Source organism: Mesoplodon mirus (assembly GCF_964341445.2).
Source record: "Mesoplodon mirus genome assembly, chromosome: 1".
In the NCBI taxonomy this organism is placed as follows: Eukaryota; Metazoa; Chordata; class Mammalia; order Artiodactyla; family Ziphiidae; genus Mesoplodon; species Mesoplodon mirus.
Window position 1 is genome coordinate 5,487,682 of NC_138976.1, and position 16,617 is coordinate 5,504,298.

General features: G+C 53.3%; 1 protein-coding gene across 1 annotated transcript in view; it reads right to left on the bottom strand.

Annotated features, from left to right (window-relative positions):
• Window positions 1–14,715, bottom strand: part of LAMC3 (laminin subunit gamma 3) — a gene marked incomplete at its 5' end in the record, with an annotated part of 70,534 nt that extends 55,819 nt beyond the window's left edge. The window contains 2 exons of the mRNA XM_082627809.1: window positions 564–868; window positions 14,340–14,715. Coding sequence (XP_082483935.1) covers window positions 564–868; window positions 14,340–14,715 — 681 coding nt within the window. The remainder of the gene's footprint in view (window positions 1–563; window positions 869–14,339) is intronic.
• Window positions 14,716–16,617: the final 1,902 nt, after the last annotated feature.

Below are 16,617 nucleotides of genomic sequence, written 5' to 3' on the forward strand. Positions count from 1 at the left end.
ACCATACCAGAGGGTGCTGCTAGGGATCATTTCTGTCACTGCAGGAAGTTCTGTTGGATAGCTCTGCCTGACAGCACAGATCCCAGGACTCTATGACTCCAAACTCACGTTCTTTTCGTGTTTTCCCTTTTAGCCCTGTCACAGCCCTTGGAGACACACAGGGCAGGCAACGCCATCCATCACAGAGGGAGGAAGTGGAGCTCCCAGCCGGGAGTTCTAGCAGAAGCTCCAGCCAGGAGTCAGGACCCTCAGGGTCTGTGCCGGGCCCTTCCACCAACCCACATGTGCCCTTGGGAAGTCCTTTCCCCACTCCGGGCCTCAGTTTCCACACCTGCCTAAGGAAGGGGTCAGATGAGTTGGTGGCTGTCACAGGGCACCCTCTTCCATCTATTTCATTATCAGTCATCCACAAAAGATTCAGATACAATCTGAAAACCATGGGAGCTCTCACAGTCCCCTGTGTTGTCCTGCCCTTTTAGACTTCCCTGTGGTCCCCTGGACCCGAGTGTCCAGCCCAGCCCCTGCCCCAACCCTGCCCCCACCCAGCCCCACTCTTCTCTGACCTGCAACACGGGGCTCTCCTCAAAGTTGTAGGCACTGGGCCGGCCCTCCAGGGTGGAGAAGGCCACGTTGCCCCCGCTCAGCGGGGAGATGTCGCTGAACTCGGAGGTGCACAAGGCCACGCGCTCGTCCTCGCCGGGGCGCAGGTACTGGCCCTCGGGCTTGCCATAGGTCATCTGGCAGGAGGCGCTGTAGTACTGGTAAGGCTCCCAGGGACCGCCGGCCTGGGTGCGCTTGTAGATGGCGAAGCTCTCAGGGCGGCTGGTATGGAACTTCAGCCGCACGTAGGTGATCTCGTAAGCTTTCCCTGCAGTGGGAAGACGTGGACCCATTTTACAGAAGGGAAGGGAACGTCAGAATCCTGGTCCAGGGGGAGCAGAACGGCTGTGCTGCGTATACTATCTTGGATGGATCGTTAGAGGCTGCCTGGAGCACCGTGCTGGGTGTGCCATGATTAATTAGTGATGCCTGTCAAGGACACAGGAGGGGACAATGCTGGCATGCTTCCCAAGTACCTGCCATCCCTTAACTAGGCCCGTTTGTCTCCCTGCACAGGAATCTGCAGTGTAACACCCCTGACAGGCAGCCATCTCTTTTTGCTCAACTATCTCCAGCAATGGGATGTTGCCACATCCTGAAGAAGCCTGCTCTACCATTAGAAAGTCATTTCTTTTACTACACTCCAACAAAACCAAACCTTCCACCTGTGCCTTTTGGTCTCATTCCCTCCCAGTGATTTTAGACCCCTGGAGTCTGGAGACATGCCTGTTTCAACCCCCCCCCAATCCTAACACAATCCCCCCTGAACCCCTCTCTTTCTCCTGCTTCCATCTAACTTCTGTTTGATCCAAAGTTCTTAAGAGAAGTCTGTATCTGTTGGCCCCATGGTCTCATCTCCCAATTTAACCCTCAGTCCACTGCAATTCAGCTTCTCTGGGCCACTCAATAGAAACTGCTCTTGCAAAGCCTCCTCACTAAGAATCCCTTGTGGTCACAGCCAGGGGACCACGCCTTGCCTTACTTCCTGGGCCATGGATCGTCCCTGTTACTTGGAAGCCCCCTCCCCAGGCCTCCGTGCAGCCCACACTCCTGGCCCTGCCTCCTGGGTCTTGCTCCTGGGCTGCTCCTTCCAGCCCACCCTGGGTCCCCTCCTCGGCCCCCTCTGCTCAATCCCTCCTCTCCCAGTGGCCTCTCCATCGGCTTTAGTCCTGCTCCCCTCCCCCACCCCGCTGACATCAAGATGTGGGATCTTCAGGCCCCACCCTGCCCTCCTCTCTGCCCAGCTGCCACCTTTATGCCGCAGGAGCGCTCACAATGGCTCCAGATCCACCACAGCTACTCAGAGCTGGGAGGCCGGGATGGGAAGGGACATGTGGCTGGGGAGCAGGGCGGGTGGGGAGGACAGCCGCCTACATCCTCATCTGCCCCGACAGGTGTCAGCAAGCAATGCCTAAGAACAGAAAAACCGATGGACTAATGAACGAATGAATGGCCGACAGAGGGAGCCCTCCCATTCCCCAGAGCAGCACAGAACTTCTCTACACCCCCTTCCCACATCTGCTTTCTTCCCTCTGGCTGTTCTGCCCGGGTCCCAGATACCCCAGGAGGCCTTTCCCGTTGCTGCCACCTCTGTCACTGTCCACAGTCTTCCTTATGCACTGAGGAGAAGTCACTTCAATCCTCTGTTTAAACATCTTGGCCCAAAGTGAGAGCTAAATCTATAAAACTCTTAGAAGAAAATATAGGAGTAAGTCTTCATGACCTGGGTTAGGCAAAGCCTTCTTAGATGTGACTCCAAAAGCACAACTGACAAAGGAAAAAAACAGATGAATTGAACTTCATCAAAATCAAAAAGTTTGTGCTTCTAAAGACACCACTGAGAAAAATGAAAAGCCAACCCACAGAATAGGAGAAAATATTTGCAAAGCATTATATCTGTTAAGGGATTTATCTAGACTATTTAAAGAATTCTTACAACTCAAAAATAAGAAGACAGATAACCCGGGAATTCCCTGGAGGTCCAGTGGTTAAGACTCCTTGCTTTCACTGCAGGGGGCACAGGTTCAATCCCTGGTCGGGGAACTAAGATCTCACAAGCTGTGCAGCACAGCCAAAAAAAACAAAACAAAACAAAAAAAAACACACAGATAACCCAATTTAAAAATGGAAAACAGAAAGAAGGATCTACATAGGCATTTCTCCAAAAAAGATATATCAATGGTCAATGAGCACATGAGAAGATGCCCAACATCATTAGCCAGACCAAAACCACAATGAGATACCACCTCACTCCCTTAAGATGGATATAATAAAAGAGACAGACAAAAATAAGTGTTGGCAAGGAGGTGGAGAAATCAGAAGCCTCGTACACAGCTGGTGAAGATGTAAAATGGTGCAGTTGCTTTGGAAAGCAGTCTGGTGGTTTCTCAAAATGTTAAACATAGAGTTACCACATGACTCAGCAATCTCACTCCTAGGCGTGTACCCAAGCGAAATGAAAACATATGTCCTCACAAAAACTTGTACACCAATGTTCAGAGCAGCAGTACTCATAAAATCCAAAGAATGGAAACAACTCAAATGTTCGTCAACAGATAAATGAATAAATAAAATGTGGTATATCATACAAAGGAATATTACTTGGCAAGAAAAAGGAATAAAGTACTGACACATGCTACAATGTGGATGAACCTTGAAAATACTGTGATAAATAAAAGCTAATCCCAAAGACTATATAATGTATGATTTCACCTATATTAAATGTCCTGAATAGGCAAATCCAGAAAAACAGAAAGTAGATTAGTGGTTTTCAGGGCCTGGGGTGTTAGGTGAATACTTGGCAGGGGGAGGTGACCGCTAACGGGCACAGAGTTTCTTTGGAGGTGATAAAAATGTTCAAAAATGGATTGTGGTGATGGGTATACAACTCTATGAATAATACTAAAAAGCACTGAATTGTGTGCTTGAATTGGGTGAATTGTAAATTATATCTCCATAAAGCTGTTACATATATTTTTAAAAATTGGTTCTCACATCCATTAGGATGGCTGTTATTTTTTTAAAAAACAGATAACAGGGACTTCCTTGGTGGTCCAGTGGTTAAGACTCCATGCTCCCAATGCAGGGGGCCCGGGTTCAATCCGTGGTTGAGGAACTAGATCCCACATGCATGCCGCAACTAAGACGCGGCACAGCCAAAATAAATAAATTAAATAAATAAAAATATTTTAAAAAACCAGAAAACAATAACAAGCATTGGTGAGGATGTGGAAAAGTTGGAACCCTTGTTCACCATTAGTAGGAGTGTAAAACGGTGCATTTGCTTTGGAAAACAGTTTGGCGGTTCCACAAAAAATTAAAAATAGACTTACCATATGATCCAGCAATTCCACTACTGAGTATAGACCCCAGAGTATTGAAAGCAGGGTCTTGAAGAAATATTTGGACACACATGTTCATAGCAGCATTACACACAATAGCCAAGATGTAGAAGCAACCCATGTGTCCATCAACAGATGACAAATAAACAAAATGTGGTCCAGGGACTTCCCTGGCGGTGCAGTGGTTAGGAATCCGCCTGCCAATGCAGAGGACACGGGTTCGAGCCCTGGTCCAGGAAGATCCCACATGCCGTGGAGCAGCTAAGCCCGTGTGCCACAACTACTGAGCTTGCGCTCTAGAGCCCGCGAACCACAACTACTGAGCCTTTGTGCCACAACTAAAGAAAGCCTGCACACAGCAACGAAGACCCAACGCAGTCAAAAATAAATAAATTAATTAAAAAACAAAATGTGGTCCATCCACCCAGCGAAATAGTATTCAGCCTTAAAAAGGAAGGAAATTCTGACACATGCTACAACATGGATGAACCCTGAGGACATTATGTGAAGCAAATTAGGTCAGTCATCAAAAGACAAATACTATATGATTCCACTTATATGAAGCCCCTAGAGGAGTCGAATTTATAGAGACAGAAAGTAGAATGGTGGGTGAGGGAAGAGAGCAATAGTATTTAATGGGGACAGAGTTTCAGTTTAGGAAGATGAAAAAATTCTGTGGGTGGATGGTGGTGAATATACAACAATAATACAACAATGTGAATATACTTAATACCAGTGAACTGTACACTTAAAAATGGTTAAGGTAATAAATTTTATGTTATGTGTATTTTACCACAATAAAAGAAAAAACTGGGGCAAAAGTATACATATTGGCCCCTTGGGAATGCAGTGTGGTGACACACATGAAGGGCCATAAAAATACTCCTGGCCTTTGGTGAAAAAAAAAAAAATCCCACTTCTGGGAATTCGAACAAGGCATGGAACCTAAATCAAGAAGTTCATCAAGGAATCTTTTTATAATAGGGAAAAAAATGGAACCATAAGGATTCAATAAATTGTAGGGATAAACTCACAGGATGATTGAAACCACTGAAACAGCTGACAATGAGTTTATATTACATGGGAAAGTGAAAACGTTGAATGAAAAAAAAAAAGACAAACGACCTTACGTTTAGAATCATCAGATGATATTTAAAAATCCCTAAAGAACAAGCAGAAAAGAAAGACATCGAACGCATAAGCATGACTGTCCTCAGGGCAGAGGACCCAGTGACTTTTCTTCCCTTTTCAAGTGTTTTACATTTTCCCAATTTTTTCTCACAAAGTTTGTTCTAATTAAAAAACTGGAGAAAACACAAATTAAAAAAAAATTTAAAAAGCAACCGCCTTGCCATGTTCTGTTTTAAGACGTTTTTCAAAGTTACATTGCAGCACAGCCTGGCACTGTCACTCCAAGCCCCTTAAAAGAAAGCATGTGTTGCCAATGGAGCCAGTGTCTGGGGCGGCCGCTTCTGTCCTGAGCAGGCGTCAGACCTCGGAACCAGGTGAGGACTTGCCCCAGGTCCGCGTTCACGAAAGGATGCTGTGTGGAGGTCGCCGTGGGTCCACAGGCCTAGATTCTTCTGTAAACATCTAGCAGCCAGACACCTCTCAGGAGGGGAACTTGGAGCCACTTAAAAGGTAGCTGGCAGCTAGAAGTGCGATTGGAAAAAGGCAGCCACCGGGATTTCATGCAAATGAGCAACATCACACACTAGGAAACATCGCGGCTTTTCCCTTTCCTTGCCAAGCCAGGAGGTGAGAGAAGATGCAGGAACATCACAGAGGCGCGGCAGGGACTTTCTGTTACAAGAGTTAACAGAAAGGGGCTTCCCTGGTGGCGCAGTGGTTGAGAGCCTGCCTGCCGATGCAGGGGACGTGGGTTCGTGCCCCGGTCTGGGAGGATCCCACATGCCGCGGAGCGGCTAGGCCCGTGAGCCATGGCCGCTGAGCCTGCGTGTCCGGAGCCTGTGCTCCGCAATGGGAGGCCCGCGTACCGCGAAAAAAAAAAAAAAAAAAAAGAGTTAACAGAAGGGTTAAGAGTTAATTAGAAGGGCTAAGAAAGCAACTTAATCCCTGCTTTGCGATGAAAAAGTTTCTGCCAAAGGCAACCCGAAGAAGGAACTGGCCCTGAGATCTTCTAAACAGTGACAAGAATTAAATTTGCAACCTCAACCCAGACCCTTGCAAGCTCCAGGGGCCAATGAGGCTTCAGGGTGATTGAGACAGGTGTGCTCCCAACAAAAAAGCTGGGCCAAAGCGTCATCCTCACCTGTTAACTGTGGAGTGACACTGCTTGGGACCACATGGATCTCAACTCCCAGCCACCCAATATGCTGTTCCCTCTGCCTGGAACGCTGTTCCCTCCGCTCCTCACCTGGCTGGCTTCCGTGCATCCCTGCTCATCCCACTGGTTTAGCAGACTGCTCAAATGCCCCAGCCTGAGTCCTGCGTGGAACACCTTTCTCCCGCCTTCCCTGATGGCTACTCATCCCTGGAGCTGTGGGTTTGGGTGCCTCACTGCTCCCCAGCTGCCCTGAGCCTCTTCATCCTGTTCTGTAAAGACCTGCTCATCCCTCCCACTAGTCTGTGCCCTCCTTGGGACGGGCCAGTGAATCCTTAGAGCTGAGCACAGTGCCTGGTACACAGTAGGTGCTCCATAAATGCTTGACAGATGAAGCATGATTTGTACCTTCAAGGAGGTTATAATCCAGTGAACAAGTTGAGACAGGCAGGCCTGACAACATGACTGAGGCTGTCACAGGGTTCTGCCAATCACGACCCCCCCGAATGAGTCTGTTTAAAAACAGCCAGCATTTAGTGAGCACCTACTATGTGCCAGGCACCTTGTTAAGTGCTCTATGTACACTCTATCTCAGAGACCCCCAAACAGTTCCATAACCGTGCACATCTTACTAACAAGGAACCCGAGGTTCAGGCAGGAGAAAGGGTCTCGCACAAGGTCACGTAGAAAACAGCTGAGTCTCTACTCAACTACAGGCTTGTCTGCCCCCAAGTTGGCGAACCAGCCACCCCTCCATTCAATGCTCAGAGAGAAAGGGCTGCCCAGGAAGGAGGTGCCAGTGCCCATGAAAACTGCAGAGGTCGCCCAAGCCAGCACCAGGAGCACCAAGCCATGTCCTCCCCAGCCAGCTGGGACATAAAGCCCAACAGGAATGACACCAGGGCGGTCATAAAAGCAGGCTGGCCCACATCCGGCACTGCCGAGCAGAATGAGCTCCGAAGGAGAGGCTTATTTTGGGAAAATGGAAACAAAACAAAGCCCTTTAATTGGAGCCATCTGGGAAGCAGTGGCCTGGGGCTGGGGCTGGAGGGGACAGGGTGGGGAGCTGAGCGGAAATGCCTGGGCAAGGCTGCCCTGCCCACTGTGGGCATGAGAACCAGGTGGGGAGAGCCGCTCCCAGCCTGCAGGAGGCATCACAGCAGGGCTCCTCCGCCCTAGCATCTGGCCATCCACTGTTCTCGACTTCCTCTCCCACCCTAGCTCTTGGCAATTTGGGGCTCGCTGAATCCCTGTGAAGAGCTGGGGAATCCCTGTGACCACAATGCCAGACACCATGAGAGCCTGGCTGAATCAGAGCTAGGCCCACAACAGTTCCCTCAACTTTGGGCCAAGAGTCTAACTCCCAAATATGGGTCAAGATTGTCAAGCCTATTGTCTAACCTGGGGAGAGTGAACAGATTTCCTCTGATTGATTATTGCCTAGGGCTTTGTGTTAAGAAGGATTCTGAGGTCCAGCCTGAATGGAGCCATGACTGAAATGTACGAACTACACGTCTGCAAAGAGAGGTGTCAGGGCATTTAAGACCATTGCAATCAATCAGGGAACAGATGAGGGGCTGAGAGGGAATGATGGAGAGGAAGGCAAAGACAAGGAACATTCCAGAGAATGATCTAGTGATCTGGCGGATGCTGAAGTCAAAGGGTGAGGAGGGAAGAATTGCAGCGGATTCCTGAGTTCCTTGCTCTGGTGCATGGAGAGACAAGGGGGAAGGAAGAAGGCTGCCTTTACTTTTTAATGTTAAATATATATATAACATAAAATTTACCATCTTAATCATTTTCAAGCATATGGATCACTGGTATTAAGCACAATCACGCTGTTGTGCAACCGTGGCCACCATCCATCTTCAGAACGTTTTCATCTTCCCAAACTGAAACTCCATACCCATTAAACACTAACTTCCCGGGCTTCCCTGGTGGCGCAGTGGTTGAGAGTCCGTCTGCCGATGCAGGGGACACGGGTTCGTGCCCCGGTCCGGGAGGATCCCACATGCCGCGGAGTGGCTGGGCCCGTGAGCCGTGGCCGCTGAGCCTGCGCGTCCAGAGCCTGTGCTCCGCAACGGGAGAGGCCACAACAGTGAGAGGCCCGCGTACCGCAAAAAACAAACAAACAAACAAACAAAACCCACTAACTTCCCATTCTTTCCTCCCCCAGCCCCTGGCAACCACCATTCTACTTTCTGTCTCTATGAATGTGACTCGTTTAGGGACTCATATGAGTGGAATCATAGAGCGTTTGTCCTTCTGTGTCTGGCTTATTTCACTGAGCATAATGTCTTCAAGGTTCATCCACGTAGCAGCATGTGTCAGAATCTCCTTCCTTTTTTTTTTTTTTTTTTGGCGGTACGCGGGCCTCTCACTGCTGTGGCCTCTCCCGCTGCGGAGCACAGGCTCCGGACGCGCAGGCTCAGCAGCCATGGCTCACAGGCCCAGCCACTCTGCGGCATGTGGGATCTTCCCGGACCGGGGCACGAACCCGTGTCCCCTGCACTGGCAGGCGGACTCTCAACAACTGTGCCACCAGGGTAGCCCAGAATCTCCTTCCTTTTTAAGGCTGAAAAATATTCCATTGTATGGCTATGCCACATTTTGCTTATTCATTCATGAGCGGACACTTGGGTTGCTTCCATTCTTCAGTTACTGTGAATAATGCCGCTATGAATATGGCTTACACGGTGCACCTTTACTTTTGGACCCTAAGTTTGGGGCCCAGGTGCGACATTCAAGGGTCGACTTTCAGGAGGGCGCTTGAGTGACCTGGTCAAGGGCTCTGGTGGGGGGCTGGGCTGGAGGTGCAGGTGGGGCCCCAAATGTCGACCATGATCCCAACAGGCAAAGCCAGGGGCATGAGATGGGGAGAGGGCACAGCTGGCGGGGAGATGAGAGAGAGCAGGGGAAGGGAGGCAGGCGAAGCGGCTGGAGCCCTGGGGTGCCCAGGTGCAGGGCAGGGCCAGGAGGAAGGGCGGAGCCACAGCTTAAGAGTCTGGGATGGATCTGGAAGACTGGGGAGTTATTCATTCATGCGTTCATCCACTCATTCCTTGTTTCCAGGGAGGAAATACAGTGTAGCCATGATGTGCGGGGGTTTGCATCCCCGCTCCACTGCTTAGCAGCTCTGTCGCCTTGGGCATACCTAACCTCCTTCCAGGGAAATGGGCAAGTGTCTTGAACACAGTGACTCCATTTCCCCATTTGCAAAATGGGCATCACAATAAAAGGGCTTCATGAGTAAACGCCTGCAAAGCACTTACAACAGTCCCGGCACATGCATGACTAAATGCTGTCATTCCATCCATCCCCCCAACCAACAGCACCACCGTGCAGGGGGCCCTGCCCTGGGCGCTGGGGTGCAGCTGTGAAAACAGGCATTCCCTCTGTAGCCTGGAGCCAGTGATGGACACAAACAAACCAAAACCTCACGCGCATGATCTAGACTGTGACAGGGGAAGGGTGAGGGGCTGCAAGAACATGCAGGCAGGCTCTCCGCCCAATCCTGGGGGCTGAGGGTTTCCTGTAGGAGGTGACCTCAAAGCCTAGTGGGGCGGATAGTGGCTTGTCCGCTGTTGCATCCCCAGGGCTTGGTACAGGGACTGGCACGCAGTAGGCGCTAGGCTGTTTTGTTTATGAATGAGATACGGGTTATCCAGGAGAAGGCGGGAACAGGAAGTTTTGCCGGGCAGATGCAACAGCAAAGGCAAAGACCAGGAGGAGAGAGGCAGTCTCGGCCCATCCTCGGCCCTGCTGCAGGGCAGCTGGTGCAGCCAGAGTGGGAGGTGAGGGAGGGGACATCTGGAGGCTGCCTGTATCCTTCCTGGGCTTTGGGACTTCCCACTCCTGCAACTGCTGGGTCCATCCTGAGCCCAGATGGGGGGCGAGGCGGCCAGGGCCAGCTGGGCCCAGGGCCATGGGGGGCTGCTTCTGTGGTAGGGGCTAATCAGGGCTGCTGCCTTGACCCCTGACCTGACTGGGGCCCGGCATTCCAGCCAGAACCCCCAGGGAGAAGGAAGGAGAACTTGGCGCCCCGGCACTGGCCTCGTCCAATGCAAACACGGCCGCCCACTCGACAGGAAGACGCAGTGGAGCCAAAGCTCAGGAGACCCAGCCGGCGTCGGGCTCCACAGGGGCCGGCAGGTCCTTCTGACGTCCACTTCCCACTGGGCCAGGCCCCGCTGTCCTCTTGTCCCCTCTGCTCTGGCCATCCAGGCCGTGCAGGTCCAAGAACACACAGAGCGGCCTCCTGGCTCCCCCTGACCTGGAATGCCCTCCACTCTTTTGTCAACTCCCACCACCCTTCAGATCTCCGAGAGGCCCGCTCACCCCGGGTGTGTCCCCTGAGCATAAATCTTCATCCACATCGTTCCCGGGGCCCAGCTCCTCTTCTGGCTCCATGAAGATGGAGCAGATGCTGAACAGATGCAGGGAGAACTGGCCCTGCACACGGGCAGCCCCCAGCCGGGATCTGAGGCTGGAGGGCCAGGGGGCAGGAACCCACTCACTATTCCTCCTGAAACCTTCCCCTCGCTCAGGGGCTCAGAACTCACCTGCTCAGGGACTTAATGGTCTTTCCAGTAGGTTCTGAGGAATCCAAGAAAGTGTACAAGCAAGAAGGGAGACTCCCCTGAGCCCAGCCGAAAGCTGAGGCATAACCTGGACGTTTATCATCCCCAAATGCAGCACACTGTGGGGAGGGTCCCACGGTCTGCGGTGGGACCCTAGGCACTGATTTCATCCTCAGAGCCTCAGTTTCCCTGTCTATAAAAGAACAAACAGGGACTTCCCTGGCAGTCCAGTGGTTAAGACTCCACGCTCCCAATGCAGGGGGCACGGGTTCAATCCCTGGTCGGGGAACTAAGATTCCACATGCCGCACGGCGTGGCCAAAGAAAAAGAACAAACGGTGCTGGGATGGGGTGCTGACTTAGTGGGGTCCCTAGCATGTGGTGAGGGCCCCCTGAATATTGTGTTATCCCCGATGACCATCCACCTCCCACACACCCACTACAAGGCTCCAGCCTGCTCACTTCCCATGGCCTCCGTGGAGGGCTGGGAGCCACCAGACCCCGCTGCTGCCTTTCATCCCAGACAGGAAGGCTCAGCTTAGCGACAGGACTCAGGGATTTGGAACAGATGTCTGCGAGCTCGCAGGGGGCTGGGAAAGCAGCGACCTCCATCCAGGGCTGACCGGCCTCCTGTCCCTCCCCCGGCCTCACTCCACTCCCTCCAGGAGACCGCCCCACTCCTCCCTCCAACGAGGTCAAGGAGAGAGAGGGCAGAGCCGGCAGAGGCGGCCTGAGGGCTACGAGAGGCTGCCCCGCCCACCTTGACTGAGGATCCATCCGGCCCCCACCGGGAATACCCTGAAGATCCCAGACCTCTTCTTCCCCTGATATTACGCGATCTGTGGCTCAGCGTGGAGAAAACCAAATTTGAATGGAACCAAACGTGGGCCACATCTGGGGCTGCTGTGGGTCCCCAGAACCCCTCCTGCATAAATGCAACCACGGTCAGGATGTCTTTTGGGAGCCAGCTGGGCGAACATTTCTCAATCCCTTTGGAAGAGGCCGCCCCAAGGGGAACCTCAGCCTGAGCCGCTCTCAGCAGAGTCCTGTGGGACACACACAGGACTGTCGCAGCTCCTGTAAGCACCTGGCCGACCTGAGCTCACAGGACCTGCACGCTGCCCGAGAGGTGGCAACTCTCATCCCATTTGACAGGGAGGAAACCAAGGCACGGGAAGGGGGTGGCGTTTGCCCAGTGAGGGGCTGTGCTGGGCCTGAGTGCAAAGCCTCTTCTGTGGCCTGGGGCAGGCAAAAGAGAGCCCTGAGCTGGGCCCGGGGCACAGGACGGAGGAGGTGACATTGTCCCTCCTTCATTCATTCACTGTGCAGACCCTTCCAGAGCCCCTGCCACGTGCCTGGTGCTGCACAACACCATGGGAAGAACAACGGTGTGTGTGTGTGTGTGTGTGTGTGTGTGTGTGTGTGTGTGTGTGTGTGTGTGTGTGTGTGTGTGGCGTAGGGCCTGGCACAGACCAAGTGTAAATGGGAACTGCCCCAAATCCAAACACGTAGACCCTGCCCCGCCCACTCCTGCCTCGGTCTGTGCCTGGCCTGAGCCCCTCGTCTGCCCCGGGTTCCACCCACACAAGCAACACATCAGCCAATACCGCATCCTCTGTCATGGAACAGACTGTCTCCCACAGACCCCATCCTATCCCAGATTCCTTCCCCTGTGGCCCTGGGGTCCTGCCAGGCCAGTCCAGCCAGCTCCCCCAACCTCTCTCCCCCCACTGGTTTCCTGTCGCACGCCTGGGTAGAGACCCTGTCCCATCCCATCCCTCCCATCCCATCAACAAGCCCCACCTGGAGAGCCCGACAGGTCAGTGGGTGGTAACAAGGCCTCAGAGCAACCGAGCTTCTTGGGGTGGCAGTGAGTACCAGCCTGCTCTTCTGAGAAGGCTCGGTGTCCCCCCTACCACTTCAGTGCCATTCCCCAGCCCTCCCCAAGGCACTGTTACCCAGAGCTAGGAAGAGCCAACTCCACCGATGAGTGGAATTCACGTCAAGGAGTTAATGCTCTGGTCTTGGATACACACGGATGTCAGGATCATTTAGCAGCTGTGTGTCTTTGGGCAAAAAACTAACCTCTCTGGACCTCAATTTTCTCATCTGAAACATAGGGATACATTCCCATAAATCCTTATCGAAACTGTTTGGCTCCAGATGTAGTTTAGAATTCAGAACTCTTCAGACTTTAGAGAGATGATGCAGTCCTTATGCCATGCACTGTGTTAACACCTCCAGCCAGGTCTGGGGCTAACAGCCATGTTCAAACATCTCAGGACCAAAATGTATGACTCTTCACTCTAGGATCAACAAGGTCTGTAAGTAGCCTCAGGTCAGGTTTAGCAGCCGAAATGAGTTATAAAAATACTTTCAGGGCTTCCCTGGTGGCGCAGTGGTTCAGAGTCCACCTGCCGATGCAGGGGACACGGGTTCGTGCCCCGGTCTGGGAAGATCCCACATGCCGCGGAGTGGCTGGGCCCGTGAGCTATGGCCGCTGAGCCTGAGCATCCGGAGCCTGTGCTCCGTACTGGGAGAGGCCACAACAGTGAGAGGCCCGCGTACCGCAAAAAAAAAAAAAAAAAAACTTTGAGGGGCTTCCCCACTGGTCCAGCGGTTAAGACTCCATGCTCCCAGTGCGGGGGGCCTGGGTTTGATCCCTGGTCAGGGAACTAGATCCCGCACGCATGCCACAACTAAGAGCCCTTGTGCCACAGCTAAGACTCAGCGCAGCCAAATAAATAAATAAATAAATATTTTAAAAAAATACTTTGAGTTTTCAGAGCTTTGGGAGATTTTGAACTCACAGATAAGGGAGTGTGGACCGATGGAAACTCTCCCTCCCTGAAAGGGCTATGGAGCCAGGGGTGGGGGCGGAGGTGGTTATTCCCATTCCCTGAAATGGGGGAGGTGCCAGGAGTGAAGTGCTGCGTCCAGACTCGGGATTGTGATTCCCGGGGACCTAAGGGCTCTTGCACCTTGGCGTGGGGTTGGGTGGAGAGGCTTGGGCACAGCAGAGAGGCCATGCCATCCGGTCCAGTTACCCAACAGCCGGGTGAAACTTGGCTCCTGCCCTGAGGGCAAACTTCCCGGTGATTAACACGCTGGTTCTGTCCCCAAGATCACCCCCAGGGACGGCACACAGCCTCAGGGATTCACTGAACCCCAGAAGTCAACCAGATGCCCCAAGATTAGGAGCCCCTGCCCCAGAGAGCCGACTAGTTCACCCCCTGGTGGGTCACCTCCCTTCTTTGCCCACAACAGCTCTGGGTCTAGGATGGACAATCATTACAGGGCATGGTCCTCGCACCCAGATCCACTGCTCTGTAAAGGGCTCCCAGGAGGCTTCCCACCCCTCCCAGCCCCAAGAGACACTCATCAGTCTATCCTTCCAGATAGTGGGGGGCACAGGTCCCTTTCCTGAGCCCCCCCCATATCTGGATCCTACAGCTAACCCAGGGCGCGCAGCCTCGAGCCCCCGATGGTGGGCACAGGGGACGAGGTGACGGCGGTGCCCTGAGCCCGCGCTTACCCAGGTTGAGAGTGATGTTGACCGAGGTGGGGTACTGCACCCCGAAGGCCATGGACGGGCTCTGCCACCAGGTGCTCTCGTCCTGGCTGTGGAAGTCGGTGAGGTAGGAGGCGTTGTGGTGGCGCTCGGGGTCGGCGTCGTCGCAGCGCTGGCACTGCGCCCCCGCTCCCTGAGCGGCCACGTGCGGACAGAAGTCCTCGGGCGGGCGGCCGCACGTGTGGGAGGCCTCGGCTAGCCGGCCGAACGCCGCGTTCTCGAACACAGGCAGGCAGCGCTGCGGGCGCCCCGCGCCGTCGTAACACGCTCCCATGCCCGCGCCGGCCGCCCGCGGCGCCAAGAGCGCCAGACCCAGGAGGAGCGCGGCCACCGCCGCCATGGTCAAGGGCACTGACGCCCTTGCGGTCCGGCAGTGCGCGCCCGCCAGTCTCTGCGCGCCCGCCTCGGCTCCCGCTCCGGTGGGCGCGGACCGCGCGCGGGGCCCCAGTACGCGCCTCCCCCGGCGGGCGGGACCCATGGCGGGAGGGAGGGACAGACGGTGGGCAGCGCCCGCAACCTCCCGACGGCTCCGTTCCTGGGCGCTCACCCCCACCTGGTGGTCGTGCCCGGGAGTGCCCGGCTTGGGAGTCAGCCCCAGCTGCCTTGCCCTGGCTCTGCTGGGGGACCCTGGCTCTTTGAGCCTCGGTGTCTGCGTCTGTAAAAAGGGATTGGTAATGATGCAGGTTTATTGCCGTGCTTGTGAGGTTTCAGTGGCTGTTCATGACATGGAAACTGCTCACTAGTGCCTTTCAAGTCCTGAAATAAAAGGGGGCATCAGGGTCTTTACCTGGTCTTTCCCGTTGCACGTCTCCTCCCAGCAATAAAGTTACCCTAGGGGTAGTTCCTTAAGTTTCCACTGTTCCATTAACTCTGAAAAGTGCTTCTGCTGCTGGCTATTCTCTGCTCTCAAAGCAGAGATTCTAAGCCGACATTTGTGACCAAGGATACCTGGTCTCATCACAAACATCACCTCAGAGAGAGACCTTCCCTCCCCCCACCCGCAGGAGATGCCCCCTTATATGCTCCATTCATTAAAATTAGTAAATCAAAGGAGAAAGCCAGATGCTCATATCAATAGATGCTAGAGAAAACACTTGATAAAACTTAGCAGCCCTTCCCAAAAAAACTCTAAGGAAAATAGTAATAAACTTCCTAAACATGCTCAGGACTATTTCTCAGCTGCAGTCTTTGCAGCTAGGTCCTTCCCATCAGTAGTCCTTGCTTGCGACTGGGAAAGTAAAAGTGGGCAGAGGCCATCCTCTGTCCTTCTGATGATTTTTTCTGGTGGCAAGTGAGGTCACAGAGGAGGAGGCTTTCTGCAGCAGCGTGCTTCCCATTCTCCAGCTCTGTGGGGGTTGAGAGGGCTTTGTGTGGTGGTAGCAGCAGCCGTGGCACCTTGACTCCTATTTCTGCCCCCTGGATTGCAGTCACAGAGTGAGCTCCCAGAGCCTCAGGTGGTGGCAGTTTCCCAGGTGGGTCAGTTCTGCAATGTCCTAGATGTCAGCACTTCCAGTGTCTTTCCATCCATCCCCTGAGCACTTACCTCTCTGCATCCAGTCCTTCCTACTGCAAACACCTAAGCACTTGCCAAGTGCTTGGCGCCGAGCCCAGCGTGGTGAAGGTGGAGAGGTGGGCAATAAATTGCTATCACTACAATGAAGACAAGATCCTGCTCTCTATGAGCCCTCGGTCTGACTGGAGAGGGAGACAGGGCGCTAAGAAACAGCCTGATGACATTCCAAGGCTTGTTCTTGCCTGTTTTATAAGACTGGATTGTGACCATGTGTTTTCCAGTCGTTTGTTCCTCAGCAAACATGTACTGTGGGTCCCCTCCCACTTCCTCTGGACACTCAGGGTCCAGCATGGACATCGTTGGGCCTGGCACTCCCTGGGGAAACCCCACGGCCGAGTCCACACAGACATGTCTCTGCTGTGCCTGACACTGCCCACACGCAGCCAAAGTCACCCACAACACAGGTCAGCCAGGAACACAAGGCCATGGAGCCCACCCTGTGGGTAGATCACAGAGCCCAGCTGCTCCTCAGTGGGTTTTCTTGTTTGTCTGCACCGCTCCCCCAACTAGGGGTCCCTGGAGGGTAGGCAGGAGGGGTGTGACTCATCCCCTGGGTGGGCAGCAAAGTGGGTGCTTGCAGAATGCCTAGTGAATGAATGAAGGATGATGAATGTTAAATGGATGGTAAGTGAATAAAAAGTACATGAAGAATGAGAGCATCTGAATGAA